The following is a 23,516-nucleotide window of genomic DNA, read 5'->3' on the forward strand; positions in this document are numbered from 1 at the left end:
TAAAAACTTGGTTTTCCAAGTTTCATGAAAAGCAAGTATGTAAAAAAAAAAAAACAAACCCCAAAAAAACCTGCTACTTCAATTTGCATTTAAAAAGGCATTTATGTAGCAAGGCTGAATCTGACGAGCTCTGATATTTCAAGTCACTTATCAAAAATCATATTAATATTTTCGAATCTGGGTATCTGGTTTTAACCAGGAAAACTGCAGTAAGTTTTGTGTAATCCTGCAGTTTTCAGGACTGGCCCATGCCTTTCACTTCGGTTAGTCCTACAAGTGCCAAGCAGTTTTCATTGTGCATGGTAAGAGGGAAAGCGTCTGCATTCCACTTGTGACACGAGTTGAACACAGATCGGCCTCTTCATGTTCATGCTGAATTTTGCGGGCCTTCGTAGCCCAAATGTGTCACAATAATATATTTCATGTTTTCTGGTGTTTCCTTAACAACATCATTCCAAGCACTGGGATGGTGCAGATGCTAAAATTCAGCAAAAAAACAGTACAAAATCCATGACAGAACCAAAAGAAACCAAGAATGGATGTAAATAACACCAACCTGTAGAGACAATGTAACAGAAAATGGAGTTGTTTAAAACATTGAGGAAAAGCAAACAACAAGATTGTTAACCAGTTTTCTTACAAGCAGCTAAACTTGCAGATTTTGGAATTAACTTTTGAGAAACAGGGAAAAGATTGCCCAGGAATCATTTAGAGATACCAACATCTCCCGTTATTCTGTGCACCAAAGCATCCTCTTCAACTAGTAGTTTACTAGTCCAGTTGATATTAGTTAATACATGTATGGAATTTTTTGATTCGGTAATTTGTTTGGAGGATTACTTCAGAAAACAACAATTCCTACAAAAGCATCAGAAGACAAGCATGGCTTCATTGTCTTCTCAGTATAGCCCAGTATTGGCTCGCTCTATATATATATACATGTATGAAGACCATGTATATATAAAAATGCAAACCCACATCTATTAGTATGTCTAAATATATTCAGAAATTCATAATGTACTTTTCAGCTGTTACTTTTAACTCGATACCACGGCGAGAGGAGGAGCAACCAAAATAATTATCATTAGTTTGTCACTCCATCATTTTGAATGAGACAGCGCTCTGTAGAAATTAGCTTGACGAATGAATCACCGGCTTCATTTCTGAAAAGCCTGGTTTTGATTGTGGCACAGGTTGGGACATTCTCCTTTGCTAATTCAGGGATTCATGAAGCTGTGACAAACCTCTCCAGATAGACCTCGGAGGTATGCTTAATCCAAAAGTACATGGGCAGAACGGTTATTCTATCTAAGCACGATTCTGACAAAGCAGGGAAAGACAGGAGATAAATGCAGCTAGTTAAGGGTTATATATAAAGTTAGAAGAATAAAGATTTGATGCCTCCTTTGATACACGATGCTCTAAAGAAAACCATGTTTAGTGTGGGGTTTTTTAATTATATGCAGATACAAAACCTTAATTCTGCAGTTGCTTTTATTTTTTCCCTCAACTATGGTTTCCGTACTCAAATGCAAAGATTTCAGCGCCAGACAAAGCTGCTGCTTCTCTGCATTTCCTATCCTTCCCAAGAAGAAATGAGCCCAATTTACCTCACATTCAAATGATGCCCAGGGAATAGATCGATTACACCCAGCTTCTTGTCCCAGTTTTACTTCAGACATGTTTTAATGCTGGCCGTGTGCCCTTCCGTGACTTTGATGCCTGCAATTTAGACATCAAACAGTTCTGGTTTTGCTGTATCATCACCGCCTTGCATCCCGTATCGTGTGTAACAAGACTTTCAAGCCCATCGCGCGTTGGGTGGACGAAAAGTGCTGCCATAAGGGCATTACTGGGGTGGAGAGGAGCCTCCGCAGACATTTGGCGCAAATGTGGAAACAACAGTCTCTCCCAGTGGGATGTGGGGTCAAAAAATTAGTGGCCATGCAAAGGAAAGAGTGGAAACCATTGCCCAGGCAGGCAAAAATACTGGTGCATAGGATCTTTCAGGTGGAGGAACGCTGTTATCGGATACACTCTGGCTCTCTCTGGCTATGGATGTACCAGTCAACTGACGTGTCTGAGCACGTGTTGAAAACTGAATGCCTATGAACAGTTAGAAAGACCCCTAAAAATGTTTGCCCTGAGCCATCCAGCAATCTCTCCATCAGCTCCTGGCCGCTGAGTTATTCCCAGCCGAGCTGGCGAGCAGCACAGCTTTGGAGGCCAAGCGCCGCGGGGTCCAGCAGGGTATGGTCTGCATCCCCCTGGCCTGGGTGCTGGAGGACAACCGCTGGCAGATTTAACTCACAACCGCACGCACAGCCCCTGGCTCGGCCGTCCTGCCTCCAGTCCTGGCTGGTGTGAACAGGGACACGAGCGGCGCTGGGGTAAGCAGCACCGGTTCGTCGGATCCCAAGGCCGATCGCCTGCCCTGTCACAGTGGCTGGCATCTGAATTCTCTTTCAAACAACATCTGCACGAGCCTGTGGCTGGCTACCACTCTTACCCATACAAATGTCCAGTTCCTTTTTGAATCTAGTTCACTACTTCATTGGTATTGTGGGGTAATTAGTTTCTTAATGTGTGAAGGGGGAAAATCTTTTTATTGGTTTCGAATGCGCCGCTTTGTAATTTAGCTGAACCGTGTGTGACAGAGGAAAGCAGAAGAATCTGCCTTTTCCTTCTTTTCCCCATGTCCCACGTGTTACTTTCCCCAGCCAAGCACTTCGGACTTTTGACTCTGGTCATATTTTACTGGGGGCATTTTTCTATCCACCCAGTAATTTGTGACAGCTTTCCTTAGAGACCATTTACCTTCAGAGTTAATTTTCTGGGAGGGAGGTGTGACACGCGCAACAAGCACGTAGGAGAACACACCACCCAGCTGACGCACGCTGCTTTCATTTTCTGTATGACTCCTCATCCCAGTCCATGCATACCCCGACATCTTGTTTGTTTTTATTTCTAGCTGCATGTTCAGCCATTACGCATTTACAATATTGTCCGCATTGGGCCCCAGGCATCTTCCCTAGTAACCATCGTTGAATTTTAGTATCCTGTGAAGTAGAAGAGTGGTGATTTGGGTTGACTTTTTGATTTGTTTGTATTTTTCTGTTTCCCTCCTGCCTTCATTTTCGTTTTCAATTGGCCATTCTGTGAAAGGTAACATTAGAAGAATTACAGTTCCTACTCAGTGCAGGGGGAAGAGCGTTCCAAGAACAATTCTGGTAGTCCAGAGCTTCTTGAAAATTTCCATGAAAGCAATTATCATAGTAATCATGAGAAAAGGACAAAATTAAATTTGACGCTGCATTTCAATAGTTTCCTGACTGCACTGCATGTAATAACAATGCTGTAAGAAAAGAAACACCAACATACATCATACACCATACTTCACAGTTTCCCAATTGTCATTGTTTAGAGTTTTTAACATCTTGTTCTATTTGTCACCCTACTGACGTGTTTAAAAATATAATGAAGCAACTCATTTTCACCAAGCTGCCTAGGAGTCCCCACCCCAGTGAGGACAGTGAAGTACTCAAGAGAGGTGCCAAACTGGCTGCTTACGTGTACAGGTTTTATGAATTTAAGACTACTCTTAGAGAACGGTAATAACCACATAACTCAGATGTAGTTTGTAAAAACAGATTACTCTGACAAATTATAAAAAGTTCATGACTAAAGATTTTTCCCAATGGACACTTAGTTATATTTTAAATAACACTAATAATAAAAAAGAACTAATTTTCCTAAAATTTCAGCTTCTTGCCCATCAAAATATAAGACCACTATTTTTAGTGCCCAACAGTTAAGCAGCTTCTTGGCAATGGCCATTTGGGTGGAGCATCTGCCTAGCTGCTGCTCCTGGTGTGTAGTCCATGACTGTTCCTCCCTCACACAGCAGTCTCCAGCAGGGGCATCAACAGGGCACAACCGCAAACAAGTTCTTATCCTCCTGTCAGTACGAATTTCCAGTACTGTTCATAGAATCCTGGAATCATCTAAGGTTGGAAAACACCTCTAAGATCATCAAGTCCAACCATCAACCCATCACCACTATGCCTGCTAAACCATGTCCCAAAGTGCCACATCTACATGTTTTTTGAACGCCTTCAGGGATGGTGACTCCACCACTTCCCTTGGCAGCCTGTTGAAGTGTTGACATGCACTTTGCTGGTAAGTGCATTTCTGAGGGAAAATGGTTCACAAAAACACACACAGAGACACAGGGAGAGAACAACAGATGTAACTGAAAATACTGAAAGTAATTTTTTTCATTCAGTTTCACATTTGTGTTCTTCAGAGGACAATAACACAGCGAGCAAGCTTTGCACCAAAGATCTGTGATTGAGTCTGGAAGCTGACCGTACCTCTCTCGCTACACCTGCATCAGCTATCCTCAAAAAAACCTAAACTTCTGTGAAAACTGACTTACTAGGAAGCAGTACCTTTCTTCACAAAACAATTATAATTGATCTGTGTCACTGTATCAGCAGAAAAAAACCTGCCAGCTCAAGTGTGAAGGGTATTACTGCTGCAAATATATTCTCTAATGTCTGGTAGCTCTTGAAGAAATCTTTGTCCCGCTTGACAGAACAGCCTCATGCCTGCTTCTGCCGCACAATGCGTGCTGAACTCTCTAGCACCCAAATTCACCAAAACAGGCCTTATAATGAATTTTATTACAGTAAAGGCTTACAGACAGCAAGAACCCTGTGGTTCTTTCTTCCATTCTCTCTCAAAGTAGCTCATGTTTGTAATTAATCTTCCTTCTATTCCAAAAGGTGCCTGTCTGGGGGAGGAGAAGGAGGGTGCAAGAGGAATTGGTGTTTTGCTGCATACATTCGAATAATGCTGGGGAGAAATTAAAAGTAATCTTGAAGCCCTATTTAAGGATTTCATGAGCCATCCTGGGATCAAACGGAGCATATTTGCATGGACCTCTTGCTACTCTCAAATGGAAGGGATGCACGGGAAAAATCCGGAAGCATCAAAATTCTGCTGAGGGAGAGGAAGGCCCCTTGCTTCTTTTTCCAAGAGTTGTACCAGTGTTATGCGTGTCTGCAAAAGAACAAGTGTTATTTTGGGGGAGAAAAAATCCACCCGAAGGTCAGAATGATAGCCAAATGCCTAAAATTGTTCTTCATCTTGAAATCAGCAGTTGAATAGTTCTGGTAAGTACGGATTTAGGACGTAAGGACACAATTTATGCAGGTGCTGCCTCGCAGAAGCCGCTCGACTCAGCACAAACATCCACTCCACGCATTCCCTGAAGCAGCAAGCGCCGAGGGAGGTCTGGAGCCCCGGTTTTTTCCAGCCACTCTGTCACCGAGCGCAGACGTTCCCCTCACCGTGTGAAGGGGGCACGGCGCAGCAGGCACGGTGGTGTTGGCGGCTGGACCTGACGTTCTCAGAGGTCTGGCTTCGCCGACCTTAACGATCCCACGACTCTGTGGCTCCAAGAGCACAACCGCCCCGCGCCACTTGGCCACGACGAACGCAGCGACGGCTGCAAGGCAGGCGGGACGAAGCCCGCGGCCGCCCGTTGGTAACGCTGCCGCCGCGGCCCTGCCGCTCGGCCCACGCCGGCGGGACTACAGCTCCCGGCGGCCCCCGCGGCGGCGCAGGCTACCGGTCCCTCGGGAGCCGCGCGATGCTCGCTGGGAAGCGCAGTCCACCTCTCTCCCGGGAGCCCCGCGAGTGGCTCCGCCACCCGGCGGGCAGGGAGGGCGCGCGTCTCCCACGTGATCGGGGGACTGCGGGGCGATTGGCTGCCTTCGGGAGAAGGGGCGGGCCCGCAGGGAGAGCTTCCGGTGTGCCTCGGTTCGGCAGCTTGTTTGGATGCTGCCGTCACATCATGGCGACGCGCGGAGCGGAGGCAGCGCGCGGCGGCGGCAGCGCGGCGGCGGCGGGGGGACGGGCTCGGCGCCAGAGCCAGGGCGGCGAGGGGGAGGCGGCGGTGGCGGCGCTGAGCGGCAGCCCGGAGGTGAGGGCGGAGCGCGGCCGAGCCCGGGGGAGGGCGCTCCCCCCCCCCCCCCCCTCTCCCCGCCGCGCCGGCTTGCGGCGCCTCGCTCCCCGCTTCCCCCGGCCACACGCGGCCTCCGCGGCCGGCCCGGGCGCTCGGGGCCGGGGCAGGCGGTGACCCCGCCGCCTCCCCCGCTTGCGGCAGCTGCGCTGGGCAGGCCGGGCTCCGCTCGGCTCGGCTTCCCCCGGGAGCGGGCCCGTCGGCGCAGCCGCGGGTGTGTGTCCGGGGGGGGTGTCTCGGCGTCGCCCCCGGGCAGCCGCGCCCGCCTCGCCGGGACGGGGCCGGGGTCGGGGCCGGGGAGCGCGGCGGGGGCGGGGCGGTCCCTGCCTCCCGCGCGCGGCGGGCCGCTGGGGGGGGCGGCGGCGGCACGTGGCGGGGCCCGGGGGGGGGGGGGATTTCCTCACCCTCCGAAACGGTCCTGAACGGGTTTTTCTCTCTTCATTTTTCCCCTCCACCTGCCGCAAGGACCCCGAAGGCAGCGGTGTCCCGGTGACGGCGCAGCAGCCCCCGGTGGCGCATCCCTGTGGGACAAGCCCCGAGTGGGTGCCCCGCGCCCGGGCGCACCCAGCAGCCGGGGCGTACAGCGTGCTTGAGATCGGTCGCTGCGTGTCACCCCCCCAGCGCGGCGGTTCGCGGGGCCGGGCTGCCGTGGTAGCCTCACGCCGCGCCTCGGGGTCTCCTCGTCTGTCCTTAACGTCAATTCAGGTGGCTTTTTTGTGTAGCTTTTTTTCCCGTGGTATGAAGGATAACGGCATCCCAGAAATAGTAACTTTGTGGTGGGGGTTGGTTGTTTTGGCTGTTGGAGGGGGATTTAGGAGGCGATGGGGCTAGTTTTCCTCGGTGAAAAAGGATCTCTTCTGTGAGTTTTCTGAAGTTTTTTTTAGCGGGAAGTGGCTTGCGAGTAACTCTGGTGTCCCCTACCAAGGCAAGTGATGATGTTGTTTTAAAACGAACAAAACCCTAAACAAGCTGGCATCTCCATATTACTGCATATGCCCACGGTCAAACGGAATTTAATTTTTTAAAAAAGGTGAAATTAAGCAAATTTTACTTTGAACTTTTTTTGTGAATTAAAAATCCTTCTGCAGTCTCTTACAGATTTCCCTCCCCCTGCCTTGGTACGCGGGAGCCTCTTTATTTTTAGGTTCCTTGTGACCTGTTTGCATTGGGAATTCAGAACTTGTCTACCCTGCTTTTTCCAGAAACGTTCTGTGGATGACTAGAAAACTATTAGGTTTATGGTAAAGAGGAAGTGAAACCTCATCAGCGGAAGTGATTCATACTGTATGAAATGCTTTCTTAATTAGTACCTGTCTCAGATGCTCGCATTAAAAAGGGCTGGTGAAATGTGCAGCACTTTGCCCTGCATGTAAATGCACTGAAAGCTTCCATTTAAACTTTGGGTTCCTCCAGTGAAATTTTTGCTAGAGTTACAGGAAGTGTGTTTTAACATTTTAAGGTAAAACAGGGAAGGTATCTTTCTAATCTTTTTTTGAGAACACTAGACAAGAAAAATGATACAAACCCAACCTCTTTTTTTATTTTTATTTTTTTCCATTGAGATTACGTTTGAGGTAAATATAGAAAGCTGTTTTTAAAAGCAGGAATGTCTTCTGTGATTCATGAGGCCACTGAAAAAGCAAGAAGCATTGGAATGGTAACAGAAAAAAGTAAGGACCGTAAGCAGGGGTCATGTGAGAATGTAAGTGTCAGAACCAGTATCAGAGATCATGTCTTGAATGTAAGGCCAGCAGTATTAATAGTGGGATTCTATTAACATTTACTCTGACTTTTACAGAGACAAAATACAACTTTCTGAAGCAGGTAGTTCTTAATCGTCTTCCTGTTGTGATGGGACTTCTAACCTTGCAATACTTTGAAACTAATGATGAGCAATACTGCAGGTGCCTCAGTCCAGTATTTGGAATGTAGGTAAATGAGTGCATTGAACATAACTTTTAATGTAGTGACAGAACAGTGTGAAATGTTTGTTTGAAATGACTTTCTGATCTCACAACTAAGATCTTAGTTAGGTGGGGAAGCCACCTCAGAGGCCATCAGGTTTTCAGAAAGGTATAATTAGACTGTGTGATTATTTAGGTCAGTGAGCAGCATACAGAGAAGTATTACGTGGACAAATAATCATAATAAGCTAATGTTGTGGTCACAAGCACCTGAATTATTGTGTCTAGACCAGTGGATGAAGGTGTACCTGCTATAAAATCCAAACCCAAATTTTGTGCCATCCTGAAATGCTAGTCTTTATGGAGAAGTCATGAACAAAATTACTACTGAGTGATTGATTTTTCAGCACAATACAGTTGTGTAAAATGAAGTCTTCTTGAGTATCTGTGCTAAGGAAAAGTACGTTACACACATGTTTTCGAAGTAAGCTTTCCTGGGTTAGCCGGTAAAAGTAAATTGCTGGGATGCAGGAAGCCTAAGATTTGTTATAAACCAAACATTTGTGATAAGTACGACATACTTTTTGCCACAAGTGTTTTTAATGTAATTGGTCAGGAGAAGGGGTATAAGGCTTTTATGTCCAGTTGCCTGTGTGAGAAATTTGAAAATGTAGTCAGCTGAACGATGTTATTCCTGCTTATTCAGAAATGTCAGTGTCTTGTAATAGCTGGTTTCACAGCTGGGTAGATGGCAAGTATCTTTTTTAATGGTAGTTTTGAATTTTGACAAATAATTGTGTGATCTTATGAAGTGGCACATGATCTGTGCCATACACACTTTTCTGTCTCTCACAGAAAAATCTTTCTAGGTATGTAACAATCTAATTTTGGTCTTTCGGGTTCTAAGCCACCTATCGCTAAAGCTAGTTAGAACCTGGAGGTTGGAAGCCAGGCTGGAAGCTGAGAGAGCGTGGTAGCCGCGAGAAAAGGTAGTGGTGATTTCAGTAGTAGGTCTTTGGTGGGGTGGTTCTGTTTTGTTTTTATTCAGTCAGTACTGAATCAGCGCTATTATACAATGTGCTGTTGGAAGTGCTGTGTTCTCAGCTGGAACGTTAAACTGAGAAGTTCACTCGTCTGATGAACATGCATTTGAAAAGGTGGAGGTAAAAGTTGGGGGGTTCTGACCATGATCTCGGTAAGGGGGGGACAATTTCAGTGATACTGATGTGGTTTAATACCTAACATTCTCAGTGTGAAGTTTATTATTGCTGTACTCCAACTTGAAGCTTCATATAGTTCAAATCTGAAACTCTCTGTAGTTGAAGTGTTTTAAGAATAAAATTCAGAGTAAGAAGGCTGTTCAGACTGTTTTATGTAGTTTTAATATCTAAAGTGACAGGTAATGTAGAAAATTTCTTCATTAGTCATAATCAGGAAGTCATCTAGCTGTTAGTGTTGGTGGCTCCTGCCAGGCAATAGCAGACTTCTCTGTTTAAAATGAAAAACAAACACTTTCTAATCTGGGTTAAATACATTAGAATTTTAGTATGTCGTGCCACTGCTGTCAGTTTTGCTAGAGCTTATGGGCTACAACTTGATAGAATTTAACTAGGGTTTTTTAGTTATTTTCGTATGTTATAAGGTTGTTCTAGCTGCTGATAGACCCACTTCTTTAAATACTGTATTCTAGCCGGTGGTCACCAATTTTTAATTGTATTTAAGCTAAGTAAATTTGATATTATTATGAAAACTGTCTACTGCCACAGTGAGCTTTGGTTTTGCAGGGAGCGTACTTGCTTGTCAATAAGCTTGGATTTGTTCAGTGTTCACTGGAAACTCAAGAAAAGGTTGACAAGTTCTGTAGTGTTTTTGCTATCGCTATTGTTTTCAAATATATTTGAGATGTACCAGACACTTGTACAGAGACCTTTTTCTTCAAAAATTTCTACCTCCTCTGTTAGACTTCAGAGAATGAGTCTGAAGTTCTGAAAATCCTTGTGAGTTTTCTGACAAAGGATAGAGAATACTGAGCTGCGAAATTATTGTCAGCGAAGAATCAGACTGACACCTAATTTGACTTCTACAAAAAGCTCTGCTGAATTAATGAGGTGGTGGAAACTTCCAGATGCTTTGGAATATGCATGTTAAATGCGAGCTCTGAGTTGACAGGTGTTTAGGTGACTGTGACGGTTTGCTAGTAGAGGTGGGTGTTTTGCGACTTAGTGGTTGCATGTATGCCCCTGGCAGTAGTTGGGGTTTTTTTTCCCCCAGAAACAGCAGAGTTTTCTCAGATGAAAACTGATGAAAATCTCTGGGTTGTCTAAATAAAGCAGTGCTTCTTGTGAATGTCTTCTTGCTGGCAGTGTTCCAGTACCTCAGCAGTCGGTGGTAACTGGGTACCTGTGGTGTGGTTCCTGGTGCTCCAGCCGTGATGACTCTTTTTTATTTTTTTTTGCCTTCAGTGACTCTCGTGCTTTGGCCTCTTTCCAGCCACGGTGCTAGCACTTGTGGCTGGCAGGATCGCCTGTTGCTGTGCAGTGAACTGGGCTGAGGTACTGACCTGGCTACAAACTGTGTCAGAGCACACTGTGTGAGTTTTGTTGCTAGCAGAGCAGAGGCGGGTGTGAGAAAGGGCAGTGAGGTGACAGCAGGACAGCGGTTTGGGCACTGCCACCGTTCAATGTGTGACCACCACTGCAGCCCATCAGGCCACTCGTTGGGTTCCAGGCAAGACTGCGCTCTGCTTTCAGAAAGAAAGATTTCGGTCTGTTTGTGGATTTCAGGAAGTCTGGAAATACCGTGCCAAACCAGAAACATTGAGTTTAGAGCAGTTTCCCTACCCTTTGCCAGGCTTCTTAGGCACAAGTATTTGAATCAGAAGTTCATGTTCTGTGTGATGGAAAAACTGCAAGTTTCAGTGGGTTTGTTGGCACTGCAGTTCTGCTCTAGTATTATGGCACGTTCGGATACCTCTGATCTTTCCTGTTTTATCAATGGAACATGACACAGTATCTTCAGCTTCTGTATGAATCATGGTTTTCAGAGAAAATCTGTGCCATGGTTTCAACCGTTGGTACCTACAAAAAGGTTAAGTGAGCTCTGCTGTGTTCACATCTTTTGTCCTTTTTTGAGAAGCATCTCTTGTTTGTTTAACTGACCCTAAACTTGGAGGGGTAAGCCTTTCCCATGCCAATAGAAACCCCACAGTTTAAGACAATCTAAAGAAGAAAAAGATGCATTTTACAGCTCTAAAAAGTCATCTGTTAAATGGTGGGTTTGATTATTTGTTACAGCAATTCTATTACTGCATTACCTTTTCAGGCATATATCGAATGCGTTGTCTGACGTGATTGGAGAGTGGTAAAACTAAAGTGGGTTTATATTTGTCCATAAAACAGGTGCATCATTTCCACACTTGTAAAGAGCAGTGCAAAGTGAACCTTCTGTGATAAGTCATAAGTTGCTCCGTAATGTCAATACAGATTATTTGCAGTTAAAAAGCTTATTGTCTTTTCTTGAAAGGTATTGTATGAATTCCATCTTCTCGAGAATGAATCTGCCTTGAGATAAGGTCTAAAGCAAGGGGCTTGCTTTAAGTATAGAGAACAACTAAGCTGTTACATGTTTTTTTACAATATTAATGCATGTTTGCTTAACGATTTTTTAAGTAACTCATTGTCCTGGGTTTGGCCAGAATAGGATTAATTTTCACCGGAATCCAGGAAGGGGCACAGCCGGGGGGTGGGGGCTGACCCCACCTGGCCAAACAGAGCCCGGTATTCCATACCATGTGACGTCACGCTGGGTTCCGGTGGGGGGGGGGGGGTGCGGCACGGCGGGAAGGCACTCACGGCTTGGGGGGGCGCAGCGTCGGTCCTGTTTCGGGAGAGCGGCTGTCTGTACGGTTCGTTGTTGTGTTTTCTCCTTATTTGTATCGTTGTTGTTCCTGTTTTCCCTCTGTTTGCTGTTCTGTTAAACTGCCCTTATCCCGACCCACCAGTTTCTGCCTCTTTATTTTCATTCTCCTCCGCACGCCGGCGGGGGGAGGGGCGGCCGCGTGGCGCTTTTGTTGCCGGCGGCAGCCGAAACCGAAACATTAAATTGGCGCCCAACGTGGGGCGGGGATAACGGCAGGGCTGAGCAGCTGGTGTTAAAACTGCTTTCATAGATTTTGTTAAAATTTATCATACGCATTTACTGTGTTAGTTAAAGTCGCCGGTAAAAATGTTTCTGTCTGTGATCAGATGGCTGTGGTTTTTGAATCTGTACTTGCACTATGTTTTCCCTGTGGTGCTGTTCATTACCTCGGGGAAAAGGATCAGGGTGATGATTTTGCTATACTGTATGATGTCGACTTATGACATGATAACGTCAATGTTCATGAAATTAGGCTTGTATTTGCATGCGGCACTGCGGTCATTTCCGTACCTTGGATCCTATGTCTTAGATTTTGTGAATAATCAAACCCAGTCTGTGGGGAAAACCGAAGGGGATACCTTCCCCCACTCTTTTGCCCCCCCTCTCTCCTTCAGGCTGGTCCTAATGGCTTTTGAGAACTTCGAGTACCCGTGGGATGCTCAGGCCAGCACTCTCCTTTTGTTATGTCTCCTGAATGGGTTGCAGGTTTTGTTTAGGGCTAAACAAGTCGTTAAGAACATTGTGCAGAGACCTGCCCCGGGGCCGGATAGCTGTGAGTGGCTGGGTGTGTGGGACAGCATGGGCAGGTGTCTAGAGCAGTGGGCACCACCGGTGTTTTTTAAACTCACCCCTGAACAAATACAGAATCCAGACAATCTGGTAAAATATCTGAAAAAAGTGTGCTGCCACCCTGGGAACTCGAGAGAGACACAGATCACCGCAATGTGCTGGGGTCTGGCCCACGCCTACCGAGCGCTGTTCAACCTGATTCAGTGCCCTAAAGGGGAAAGGGGGGGAAGCGAAGCGGCAGGCGCTGCAACTGGCGCAGCCCCCCCGACCGGCACCATGGCTGCTGCAGCCACAGCTGCAGGGTCTGCCTCGGTTTCCCCAGCGGGCACAGCAGCTGCTCCAGCTCCAGCCACAGGCACAGTGACTGAGCCCAATGACCAACCTGTGCAGGTAGCAGTCGCCCCCGTAAAACTAAAGAAAGACACAAAGAGAGCAGATCGCTCCGGGAGGGATGATGATGAGCCAGGGTCATCACGGGAGATAGAGACAGAGATCATCACCCGGTCCCTGTCCCTGGGCGAGCTGTGAGACATGCGGAAAGATTTCAGCCGCCACCCAGGCGAGCACATTGTCACCTGGCTGCTGCGGTGCTGGGATAACGGGGCCAGCAGCTTGGAGTTAGAGGGCAAGGAAGCCAAGCAGCTGGGATCCCTGGCCAGGGATGGGGGCATTGACAAGGCCATTGGGAAAAAGGAACAAGTCCTCAGCCTCTGGAGGAGACTTCTCTCAGGGGTGAGGGAGAGGTACCCCTTCAGTAACGATTTTGTATGTCATCCTGGCAAGTGGACCAATATGGAAAAGGGTATTCAGTACTTGAGGGAATTAGCTGTGCGGGAGCTGGTTTATAATGAACCAGACGATGACCAGTTACCCACAGACCCAGATGAAGTCCAGTGCACAGCATCTATGTGGAGGAAGTTTGTGCGGAGCGCACCCTCCTCATATGCCAACTCACTGGCAGTTGTAAACTGGAAGGGTAAGGAGGCACCAACAGTGGATGAGGTGGCTGTCCGACTCCGGCAATATGAGGAAAGTCTCTCTTCCTCCCTTGTCTCAGCTGTGGAGAAACTGGCCCGGGAGGTGCGGCAAATCAAAGAGAACATGTCCTACTCCCCACCTGTACGGGCCAGTGTCTCAGCTATTAGGGGCAAGCGTTTCTCTGCTCAGGAGAGGGAATACAGAGGCTATACACTCCGGGGCACCATGTGGTTCTACCTGCGTGACCACGGAGAGGACATGAGGAAGTGGGATGGAAAACCCACCTCAAGTCTAGAGGCACGAGTACGTGAGTTGCGAGGTAAAACAATCACCAAAGGGGATTCTGTTAGGAAAAGTGCCGCTCCAGTTTCCAGCAGCCAGCTCTCCAGACCAGGTAGACAGTTTGACCTTGATTCCGATCCTCTGGAGGGGATCTCCAAGTCATTTTTACAGCAGGTGAGCAGCAAATTCTCTGACGAGGATTAGAGGGGCCCTGCCTCCAGCCAGGTGGAGGAAAGGGACAACCGTGTTTATTGGGCGGTGTGGATTCGGTGGCCTGGCACGTCAGATCCACAAGAGTATAAAGCTCTAGTGGACACTGGTGCACAGTGTACTTTAATGCCATCAGAGTTCAAAGGGTCAGAGTCCATTTGCATTTCGGGAGTGACAGGGGGGTCCCAAGAGCTGAGTGTACTGGAGGCTGAAGTGAGCCTCACTGGGCAGGACTGGCAGAAGCACCCCATTGTAACTGGCCCCGAGGCTCCGTGCATCCTTGGGATAGACTATCTTGGGAGAGGCTATTTCAAGGACCCAAAGGGGTATCGGTGGGCTTTTGGCATAGCTGCTGTGGAGACGGAAGAAATTAAACAGCTGTCCGTTTTGCCTGGTCTCTCGGAGGATCCTTCTGTTGTGGGGTTGCTGAGGGTTGAAGAACAACAGGTGCCAATCGTGACCACAACGGTGCACCGGCGACAGTATCGTACCAACCGAGACTCCCTTCTCCCCATTCATCAGCTGATCCGCCAGCTGGAGAGTCAAGGAGTGATCAGCAAAACTTGCTCACCCTTTAATAGTCCCATATGGCCAGTAAGAAAATCTACTGGAGAGTGGAGACTGACAATAGACTACCGTGGCCTGAATGAAGTCACACCACCGCTGAGTGCTGCCGTGCCAGACATGCTAGAACTTCAATATCAGCTGGAGTCAAAGGCAGCCAAGTGGTACGCTACAATTGACATCGCTAATGCATTCTTCTCCATCCCTTTGGCAGCAGAGTGCAGGCCACAGTTTGCTTTCACCTGGAGGGGCATCCAGTACACCTGGAATCGACTGCCCCAGGGGTGGAAACACAGTCCCACCATTTGCCATGGACTAATCCAGACTGCACTGGAAAAGGGTGAAGCCCCAGAACATCTGCAGTACATCGATGACATCATTATATGGGGCGACACAGCGGAGGAAGTTTTTGAGAAAGGGGAGAAAATAATTCAGATCCTTCTGAAAGCCGGTTTCGCCATTAAGCGAAGTAAAGTCAAGGGACCTGCTCAAGAGATCCAGTTTTTGGGAATAAAATGGCAGGATGGGCGTCGTCAAATCCCAATGGATGTCATCAACAAAATAGCAGCTATGTCTCCACCAACCAGCAAAAAGGAAGCACAGACCTTCCTGGGTGTTGTGGGTTTTTGGAGGATGCACATCCCAAATTACAGCCAAATTGTGAGTCCTCTGTACCACGTGACCCGGAAGAAGAATGATTTTGAATGGGGCCCTGAGCAACGACAGGCATTTGAACAAATTAAACAGGAGATAGTTCATGCCGTAGCCCTTGGTCCAGTCCGGTCAGGGCAAGATGTTAAAAACGTGCTCTACACCGCAGCCGGGGAGAATGGCCCAACCTGGAGTCTCCGGCAGAAAGCACCAGGGGAGACTCGAGGTCGACCCCTGGGGTTCTGGAGCCGGGGATACAAAGGATCCGAGGCCCGCTATACTCCCACTGAAAAAGAGATTCTGGCAGCATATGAAGGCATTCGAGCTGCTTCAGAAGTGGTCGGCACTGAAGCACAGCTCCTCCTAGCACCACGATTGCCGGTCCTGGGCTGGATGTTCAAAGAGAGGGTCCCCTCTACGCATCATGCCGCCGATGCTACGTGGAGTAAGTGGGTTGCTCTGATCACCCAGCGCGCCCGAATGGGAAACCCCAGTCGCCCAGGAATTCTGGAGGTAATCATGGACTGGCCAGAAGGCAAAGATTTTGGAGCATCACCAGAGGAGGAGGTGACACGTGCTGAAGAGGCCCCACTGTATAACCAGCTGCCAGAAGATAAGAAACAGTATGCCCTGTTCACGGATGGGTCCTGTCGCATTGTGGGGAAGCAGCGGAGGTGGAAGGCTGCTGTATGGAGCCCTACACGACAAGTCGCAGAAACTGCCGAGGGAGAAGGTGAGTCCAGCCAGTTTGCAGAGGTGAAAGCCATCCAGCTGGCTTTAGACATTGCCAGTCGAGAGAAGTGGCCAGTGCTCTATGTTTACACCGACTCTTGGATGGTGGCCAATGCCTTGTGGGGGTGGCTGCAGCAATGGAAGAAGAACAACTGGCAGCGCAGAGGCAAACCTATCTGGGCTGCCCCATTGTGGCAAGATATTGCTGCCCGGCTGGAGCAGTTGGTTGTAAAAGTCCGTCACGTGGACGCCCACGTCCCTAAGAGTCGGGCCACTGAAGAACATCAAAACAACCACGAGGTAGATCAGGCTGCTAAGATTGAAGTGGCTCAGGTGGATCTGGACTGGCAACATAAGGGTGAACTCTTTATAGCTCGGTGGGCCCATGACACCTCGGACCACCAAGGAAGAGACGCGACATACCGATGGGCTCATGACCGAGGGGTGGACTTGACCATGGATACCATTGCACAGGTTATCCATGAATGTGAAACATGCGCTGCAATCAAGCAAGCCAAGCGGGTAAAGCCTCAGTGGTATGGAGGACGATGGCTAAAATACAAATATGGGGAGGCTTGGCAGATTGACTACATCACACTGCCACAAACCCGCCAAGGCAAACGCTATGTACTCACAATGGTGGAGGCCACCACCGGATGGCTGGAAACCTACCCTGTGCCCCATGCCACCGCCCGGAATACCATCCTGGGCCTGCAAAAACAAGTCCTGTGGCGACATGGCACTCCCGAAAGAATCGAATCGGACAACGGGACTCACTTTCGCAACAGCCTCATAGACACCTGGGCCAAAGAACATGGTATTGAGTGGGTGTATCACATCCCCTACCATGCACCAGCCTCGGGAAAGATCGAACGTTACAATGGGCTGCTAAAAACCACTTTGAGGGCAATGGGGGGTGGGACTTTCAAAAACTGGGATACCCATTTAGCAAAGGCCACCTGGTTGGTTAACACCAGAGGGTCCACCAACCGGGCTGGTCCTGCCCAGTCAAAACCTCAGCGCCCCGTGGAAGGGGATAAAGTTCCTGTAGTGCACATGCGGAACATGTTAGGGAAGACGGTTTGGGTCAGTCCTGCCTCGGGCAAAGGCAAGCCCGTCCGCGGGATTGCTTTTGCTCAAGGACCTGGGTGTACCTGGTGGGTAATGCGGAAGGATGGGGAAGTCTGATGTGTACCTCATGGGGATTTAATTTTGGGCGAGAATAGTCCATAAATAAATTGTACAAAGTTAGTTGTTAAATAACCCTGTCACTGTCTGTTATCACTGTTATAATTGTTATATTTTGTACCAGTAGTAGCATAGTAAGAATTGTCCAGATTAAAGAAGGATGAACTTTTTCAATGAAAACTAGCAGAGCACAGTGATGATCGAACTGGACCTGGTTTTCAACAACTGGCATCCAGCAACTTCATCAAGATCAACATCTCCTGCAGACTGTGGGCACGGGCCGCACCAGATACATCAGCTGTGAGCTCCGGGTGCCCACCACCACACATCACCTCTCCTGCCACGGAAGACCATTATGACAGATGGAGCCCGAAGTCATGGATTAAATGAACTCAACGGACACTTTAGAGTGATGATCCATAGACTAAAGGAATGATATCTGGAGACAGGAGAAGTGGTGGTGATCAACTGGACAATGGGGGACCTGGGCATGACGTAGATGGTATGGAATAAGGGGTGGATAATGTCCTGGGTTTGGCCAGAACAGGGTTAATTTTCACCGGAATCCAGGAAGGGGCACAGCCAGGGGGTGGGGGCTGACCCCACCTGGCCAAACAGAGCCCGGTATTCCATACCCTGTGACGTCACGCGGGGTTCCGGTGGGGGTGGGGGGCGGCGCGGCGGGAAGGCACTCACGGCTTGGGGGGGCGCAGCGTCGGTCCTGTTTCGGGAGAGCGGCTGTCTGTACGGTTCGTTGTTGTGTTTTCTCCTTATTTGTATCGTTGTTGTTCCTGTTTTCCCTCTGTTTGCTGTTCTGTTAAACTGCCCTTATCCCGACCCACCAGTTTCTGCCTCTTTCTTTTCATTTTCCTCCGAACGCCGGCGGGGGGAGGGGCGGCCGCGTGGCGCTTTTGTTGCCGGCGGCAGCTGAAACCGAAACACTCATCCAAGCATGCTGAACAAATTGGGAGTTGAAATGTATCTCATAATATATTATTAGTGTTGGCTGCGTTCCTTTGATGTTGGCTTACTCGTTTTGAAGCGGAAAACGGTCCATCTGTGCGGAATATAAAACCCAGTGCAAACCTCCTGGCTTTAAGAATTAGCGCATTTTTAATATTAAAACATAAGATAATCTGAAATCAATTTATGCTTAAACAGCATAACTCTGTATATAAACAAGCCCTGTTCTTGTAATTCCTTGTGACTTTTTAAGGAAATTGGTTTATTTTCAGTCAAAGTAAATGAGAATGATTACTTTGGTGGTAAAGTGTGTTCAACTCTGCTTATCATACTTTTAACTATGTATCCACATTGTAGTAGGGTTGCAAATGGACAGAAAAAAATATACCAAATCACCTCCAAGTTTTGTCCTGAGTCTCAGCCTGGGTAGTGTAACAAAAAAAAAAACACCCAGCCAAACACTTTTGAAGTTCTCATCAGCCTGAAATGTTTCTAGAAATTGAGAATGTTGTTTTGGTGATTGAGAGAGGAGTCTGGTAGCTGCTTAATAAGGTGTAGAGTGGTACCGTCAGGTGTTCTGCTCCAAAATATGGACATACCACTGCAGTGTTAAAACAACTGGTGATGTTTAACTTTTTGGTTAAATGGTTAAACATTTTGGGGTTAGGAAATCTTTCGAGAAAGTTCTGTTTAATTTACCAGGAATAATGTACTGTTAAAAATCATAGGTAGTAGGACTCCAAATCTGAAACCAGTTAATAGTCACTTTTTTGATGATGGTTTTTTTTTTTTTCATAAATGTGAATTTTAACAATTCAAAAATGGATGTGCTCCTTGTCCTGTTTATTATACTTGTTATAACAACAGATTTTCTCCAGTTGTGTGCTGACAATCATATTTCGCATTCTGATTGAAGTAGTTTAAACTCTTAACCTATGTAAGTTATCAAAACAGTGTACTTCTGTGGATTTCTTTAGACTTCCTAGCAGGTTAATTCCCCCCACCCCCTTCTTGCAATATGTCTCTTGAATTATTCCAAAACTGATACCTTCCAGTTTTCTAAAACTAATATGTAGTAAAGTTGTTTTTAATAAAGATGTCCTCCTGTCTCAATTTTTGTACCTTATTATTCAAGTAACGGTGCATAAAACTAGTTAAACTCTGGCTTTGTTATAGATTTAGTATGCTTAGTGTTGATTTGTGAGAGATTTTTTTAAGAATGAGGGAGAAATATTTTCATTGAAAATAGTGTGCTGTAACAGCTGAGATGATAGCCAGTTAGTTTTGGAGCTTTAAAAACAGATTTCCATGTGAACTTTTAATTTCTGGTGTATAAACATTTTTGCAATGACAAGGTATCGAAGTTGTTTCTTAATAGAGTAACTAATATTTTGGGCTGTCGTATGCTTCGTCACTCTTTAGGCTCATTCTGTGTACAGTTATGTATACACCTGTCTTAACAACAGTGAGGATCAACTTGAATAACGGTGAAATTTTACTCTTATTTGTCTATACAAGAGAAATGTGGAAGTTTTCATTTTAAATACAGTTGCTTGACTGTTTCCTTCCATTTCTTCCTTTCCCTTCTGAAGTTGGTTGGTGGCGCAATGGAAGAAGCTGGATCTCTGGAGATGGGAATGAATAACCAGGATCAGCTGGTGAACAGCAGGTGCAATGAATTGTCTGATACAGCATTGCAGCATGCGCAGTCCAACTGCTACGACCTGGAAAAGAGGGGCGCACTGGAAGACGCTGAGTATATCACGAAGAACAGAAAGCATCTGGGGTCCACGTGCTGCTCTCAGGAGTCTCGTGAGGAGACTCCTGGGAGAGAAGAAGCCCGTAGTGATCCACCTGACGGCCAGCAAGATCCAGAGAGTGAAAAACACAAAGAGAAAACATTGGGTATGTTCTCTTTGGCATTTTGATTTTTAAATGGCTTTGTTTTCATAAAATAGCTATGCATTTTCTCTGTCTTTGTCTCAAGTTTACTTTGTAGCCAAAACTTGTCATCTTTAACAGGATATTCTGAGAAAATGTGTACTTCCTGCTTAGGAAAAGACAGTTCTTAATGCATATGTAAGAATCCTTCTGCTGGTAACACTATTTTTACAGGAACTTTAATAATAATGTAATAATCACTAATAAGCTTTTTTAACTTTCTGGTTCTTGGATTAACTTTTAAATTTGGGATTGTGGTGTTCGATGCTACCAAAGCACTGCTGACATTTAAATTCCAAAGGCTTATTAAAAATACTTGTGTGAATATCCTTTATTAGCAAAACTTAACCTTTTAAATTTCACTCTCTCAGATTTTTATTTTCATCTGTGCTATTATAAAACAAAAATGTTATTGTGGTTTTAATATTAAAGTAACATTTACTATCCAGGTTGTGTAATGGTACATAGGCAAGGCAAATTTATTCCTACTGTGATGACTTCCCATTTGTCATCCATTCGGATTAAGCAGCTGTCAGACCAGCGAACAACCTAACTCGCGCTAATTTCTCATGGTTCTATATTGTACTTCTAAAGGCAGGCTGCTTTGCTGGTGTGTTCTTTCTCAACATGGTTGTCTTTCATCCAATGCATAGGAAAAGAAGTGCTATTATTAATGCAAGCCTTGAACACACTTTCTACTCCAGAGGAAAAGCTGGCAGCTTTGTGCAAGAAATATGCTGATCTGGTAAGTAATTTGTAAAGATAGCAGGAGTTAGTCATGTGTTAATATTAACTGTGGAATGCAGGAACTTCTAATACAGGACAGTTAACAATTTTGAATGTTTCACAGTGTTGGTAGGGAGGACAAAAAAAAAGAATACTCAGGCTTATTATGAGTACTGCTTCAGCCAAACTTGCATGTAGCCATTTCGTTTCTACATGACTGCCTAAATCCAAAGGAAAAATAGGTTGTGATAACTTTTTGATGACTTGGTGCTGAAGCATAACATTAGGATTAACAGAAAAGCTAAGGGTTTCTTTTGGGACTAATTATTTTCTTAGGTTTTGTCTGTTGATAATGCTTTTGTGCTAGCATTTTATAATTTATACCCTTTAGGATAAAGGGAAAGAACATGCTGTGATAATGAGATTTGGAAAAAAAGTTGTTATACTTAACTCTTTAGTGATGTTTGGAGGATAGGGGAAGTTCGAAAGATCTAGTTTAGTTTTGCTTTGTGCTTACTGATCATGCAAAGGAGTGGATAGAAAAGTATACATATCTTCAGCAACAAACCAAAAAGGCAAATTTTAGCAGTAATTGATCATAAAGTGTATTCCCACCCGAAGTAGGAGAAATGATTATTTATTTTCTAAATTAATTGACGGCAAAACTTGCAGGGGTGAGATGGTGGTGTGGAGGGGGAAGGCTCATAAGTTAACTTTTTAGAATGTGCCTGAAAACAAAAATGCTTCACTTGTTCATCGAGACAGGGACAGACAGATAAGGATGGAAAGACTGCAAATGCTATGTGTATATGTTTTCCCAGCATATTTGTAGATATAAAAATAATGCAAAACTAAAGAGAACTTAGTAGCTTGAAAAAAGCATGCGATTTGCCTTCTGTGGATCTCAAGTATATTATATATGAAAATGAAATGTCGTAATGGCTGCGCAACATGACATAACTCTTCTGAAATAAATTTATTTTTCCTTTGACATTAATAGTGTCTCCAGACCTTTGAGGACGAGCTAGGGGGTAGTCTTTTTACTCTCAGAGGCAATGCTGATTACTTAAGAATAGACTTAGATTAGTTCTGTTTAGGAAATCCCAAATCCTCCTTAGAGGCCTGTTACATTTTTGCTTTGTTTTCCTTGCTCTGTCACATGCATACTCTTGTTCACGAGTGAATTTCCTTGAAAACCAGCAGCTCCTCTAAGAAGTCACTTTCATTTAAATGAGAAACAGTAATACTTCCATAGTGCAACTCAAGGATGGGGAGCCTGCCTCAAAATGAGCTCTGATACTGGGGGAGAAAAATGCAGTAAATGAGTTAATTCTTACGAGAAATTGCTTGTGCATGTGATGCCTTTTCTATCTGAGCACATGGCTCCCATGTCAAATCACAGTGGTGATGGTGATGGCCTGCATGAGGAGCTAGGTTGGCATGAGTTCCTCGCTTCTGCAGAAAGAGAACAGTCTGCACCATCTTCACTTTGAGTTTTGTTGTTGAAATAAAGATCTCAAAACAATTAGGGAACAGCTAGACCAAATGAATTGTAATTTCCTTCAGGAAGCTTGGTAATCAGGAGAGACGTGGTCACGTTGTGTTTTTTTCCCCTCCCGGGAGAGAATGAATAGTCTGTAGGTACAGAAAGCATTGACAGTCCATAGCCACCATCCTACAAAACCAGTTGCTTTCCCCATAATGCACAGAACTGCTGGGAAGTTGGGTGGGAGCTTGGCTGGGTGTAGCAGTAGCTCTGGTTTAGCTGGATGAGTCTTAGAGGTACTCTGTTCGCCTTTAAAAGTTTAGGTTGGATATGGTTGTGTTCCCTTTAAGATGCGTTCTTTTCTTCATGGTAGTGGTGGTGAACCACTGGCATAGGTGTCAGCTTTAATGCCAGCAGAGGTTTGAACTGTTTATGACAGTGCACCTACAATGCTTTTTTTCTTTTTTTAAAGATTCATCATCTTTAAAGCTCACTGTCAGGTTTTTCAGTGGTGTCTCATGAAAAGGACTGTACAATAAAGGTAGGAATGTCTCTCTCCTGGCGAAAGATCTTCCACAATTTTTTTTTTCCTAGTTTGGAATCTTATCAGGAGATCAGTTTGCGATGCAGGAAGGTTGTCTCACAGTGGCATACTTTTACAGACCTGAAGTTTGATAGGTGTGCAAACAGCATAGCCACTTGAAGTGTTTTTTCTGGCCACCCAAGAAAAGGGCTTTTTATGTTTGGATATAAAAACATTTCCTTAGCATTCATTTTCTCTAAACTAGATTAAACGTACATTTAAGGTATTCTTGTCATGGAGGTTCTTAACTTTATTCTTCTTTCTGTGCTTCAGCATTATTTTGAGCTCTTTCAGAAAACCAGCATTGTATTCTTCTCAGTCATGGTGATGTTGCTTGTTGCCAGCTGCCTTTTCCTGTGGTGTCCCGAGGCTGAGGCACTATCTAATAAGGAGCAGTGTTACACTTAATATTGTTACTTTCTTTACAATAGAACAGACTCTAAATAATATGGTTTCTTGGGGAGCCCAAAAATCATGTGTAATGGAACTTAACTAGATAATGCAAGAAACATCATTCAGTGGGTGTTCATAGAATAGAGTTTGAAGCCAGCACTGTGTACAAAGTTTAACGCT

General features: G+C 45.8%; 1 protein-coding gene across 2 annotated transcripts in view; it reads left to right on the plus strand.

Annotated features, from left to right (window-relative positions):
- Positions 1-5,932: 5,932 nt before the first annotated feature.
- Positions 5,933-23,516, plus strand: part of TXLNG (taxilin gamma) — a 28,292-nt gene continuing 10,708 nt past the window's right edge. Inside the window, exons 1-3 of one of the 2 annotated variants that reach the window (XM_075428955.1) lie at positions 5,933-5,989; positions 19,800-20,112; positions 20,802-20,893. In XM_075428955.1, coding sequence (XP_075285070.1) covers positions 19,815-20,112; positions 20,802-20,893 — 390 coding nt within the window. In that variant the 5' untranslated portion in view covers positions 5,933-5,989; positions 19,800-19,814. Of the gene's footprint in view, positions 5,990-7,843; positions 7,957-19,799; positions 20,113-20,801; positions 20,894-23,516 lie in introns of those variants that run through there. The other variant, XM_075428963.1, reaches the window with a different exon arrangement.

This window comes from Opisthocomus hoazin, chromosome 1, assembly GCF_030867145.1.
Source record: "Opisthocomus hoazin isolate bOpiHoa1 chromosome 1, bOpiHoa1.hap1, whole genome shotgun sequence".
Taxonomy (NCBI): domain Eukaryota; kingdom Metazoa; phylum Chordata; class Aves; order Opisthocomiformes; family Opisthocomidae; genus Opisthocomus; species Opisthocomus hoazin.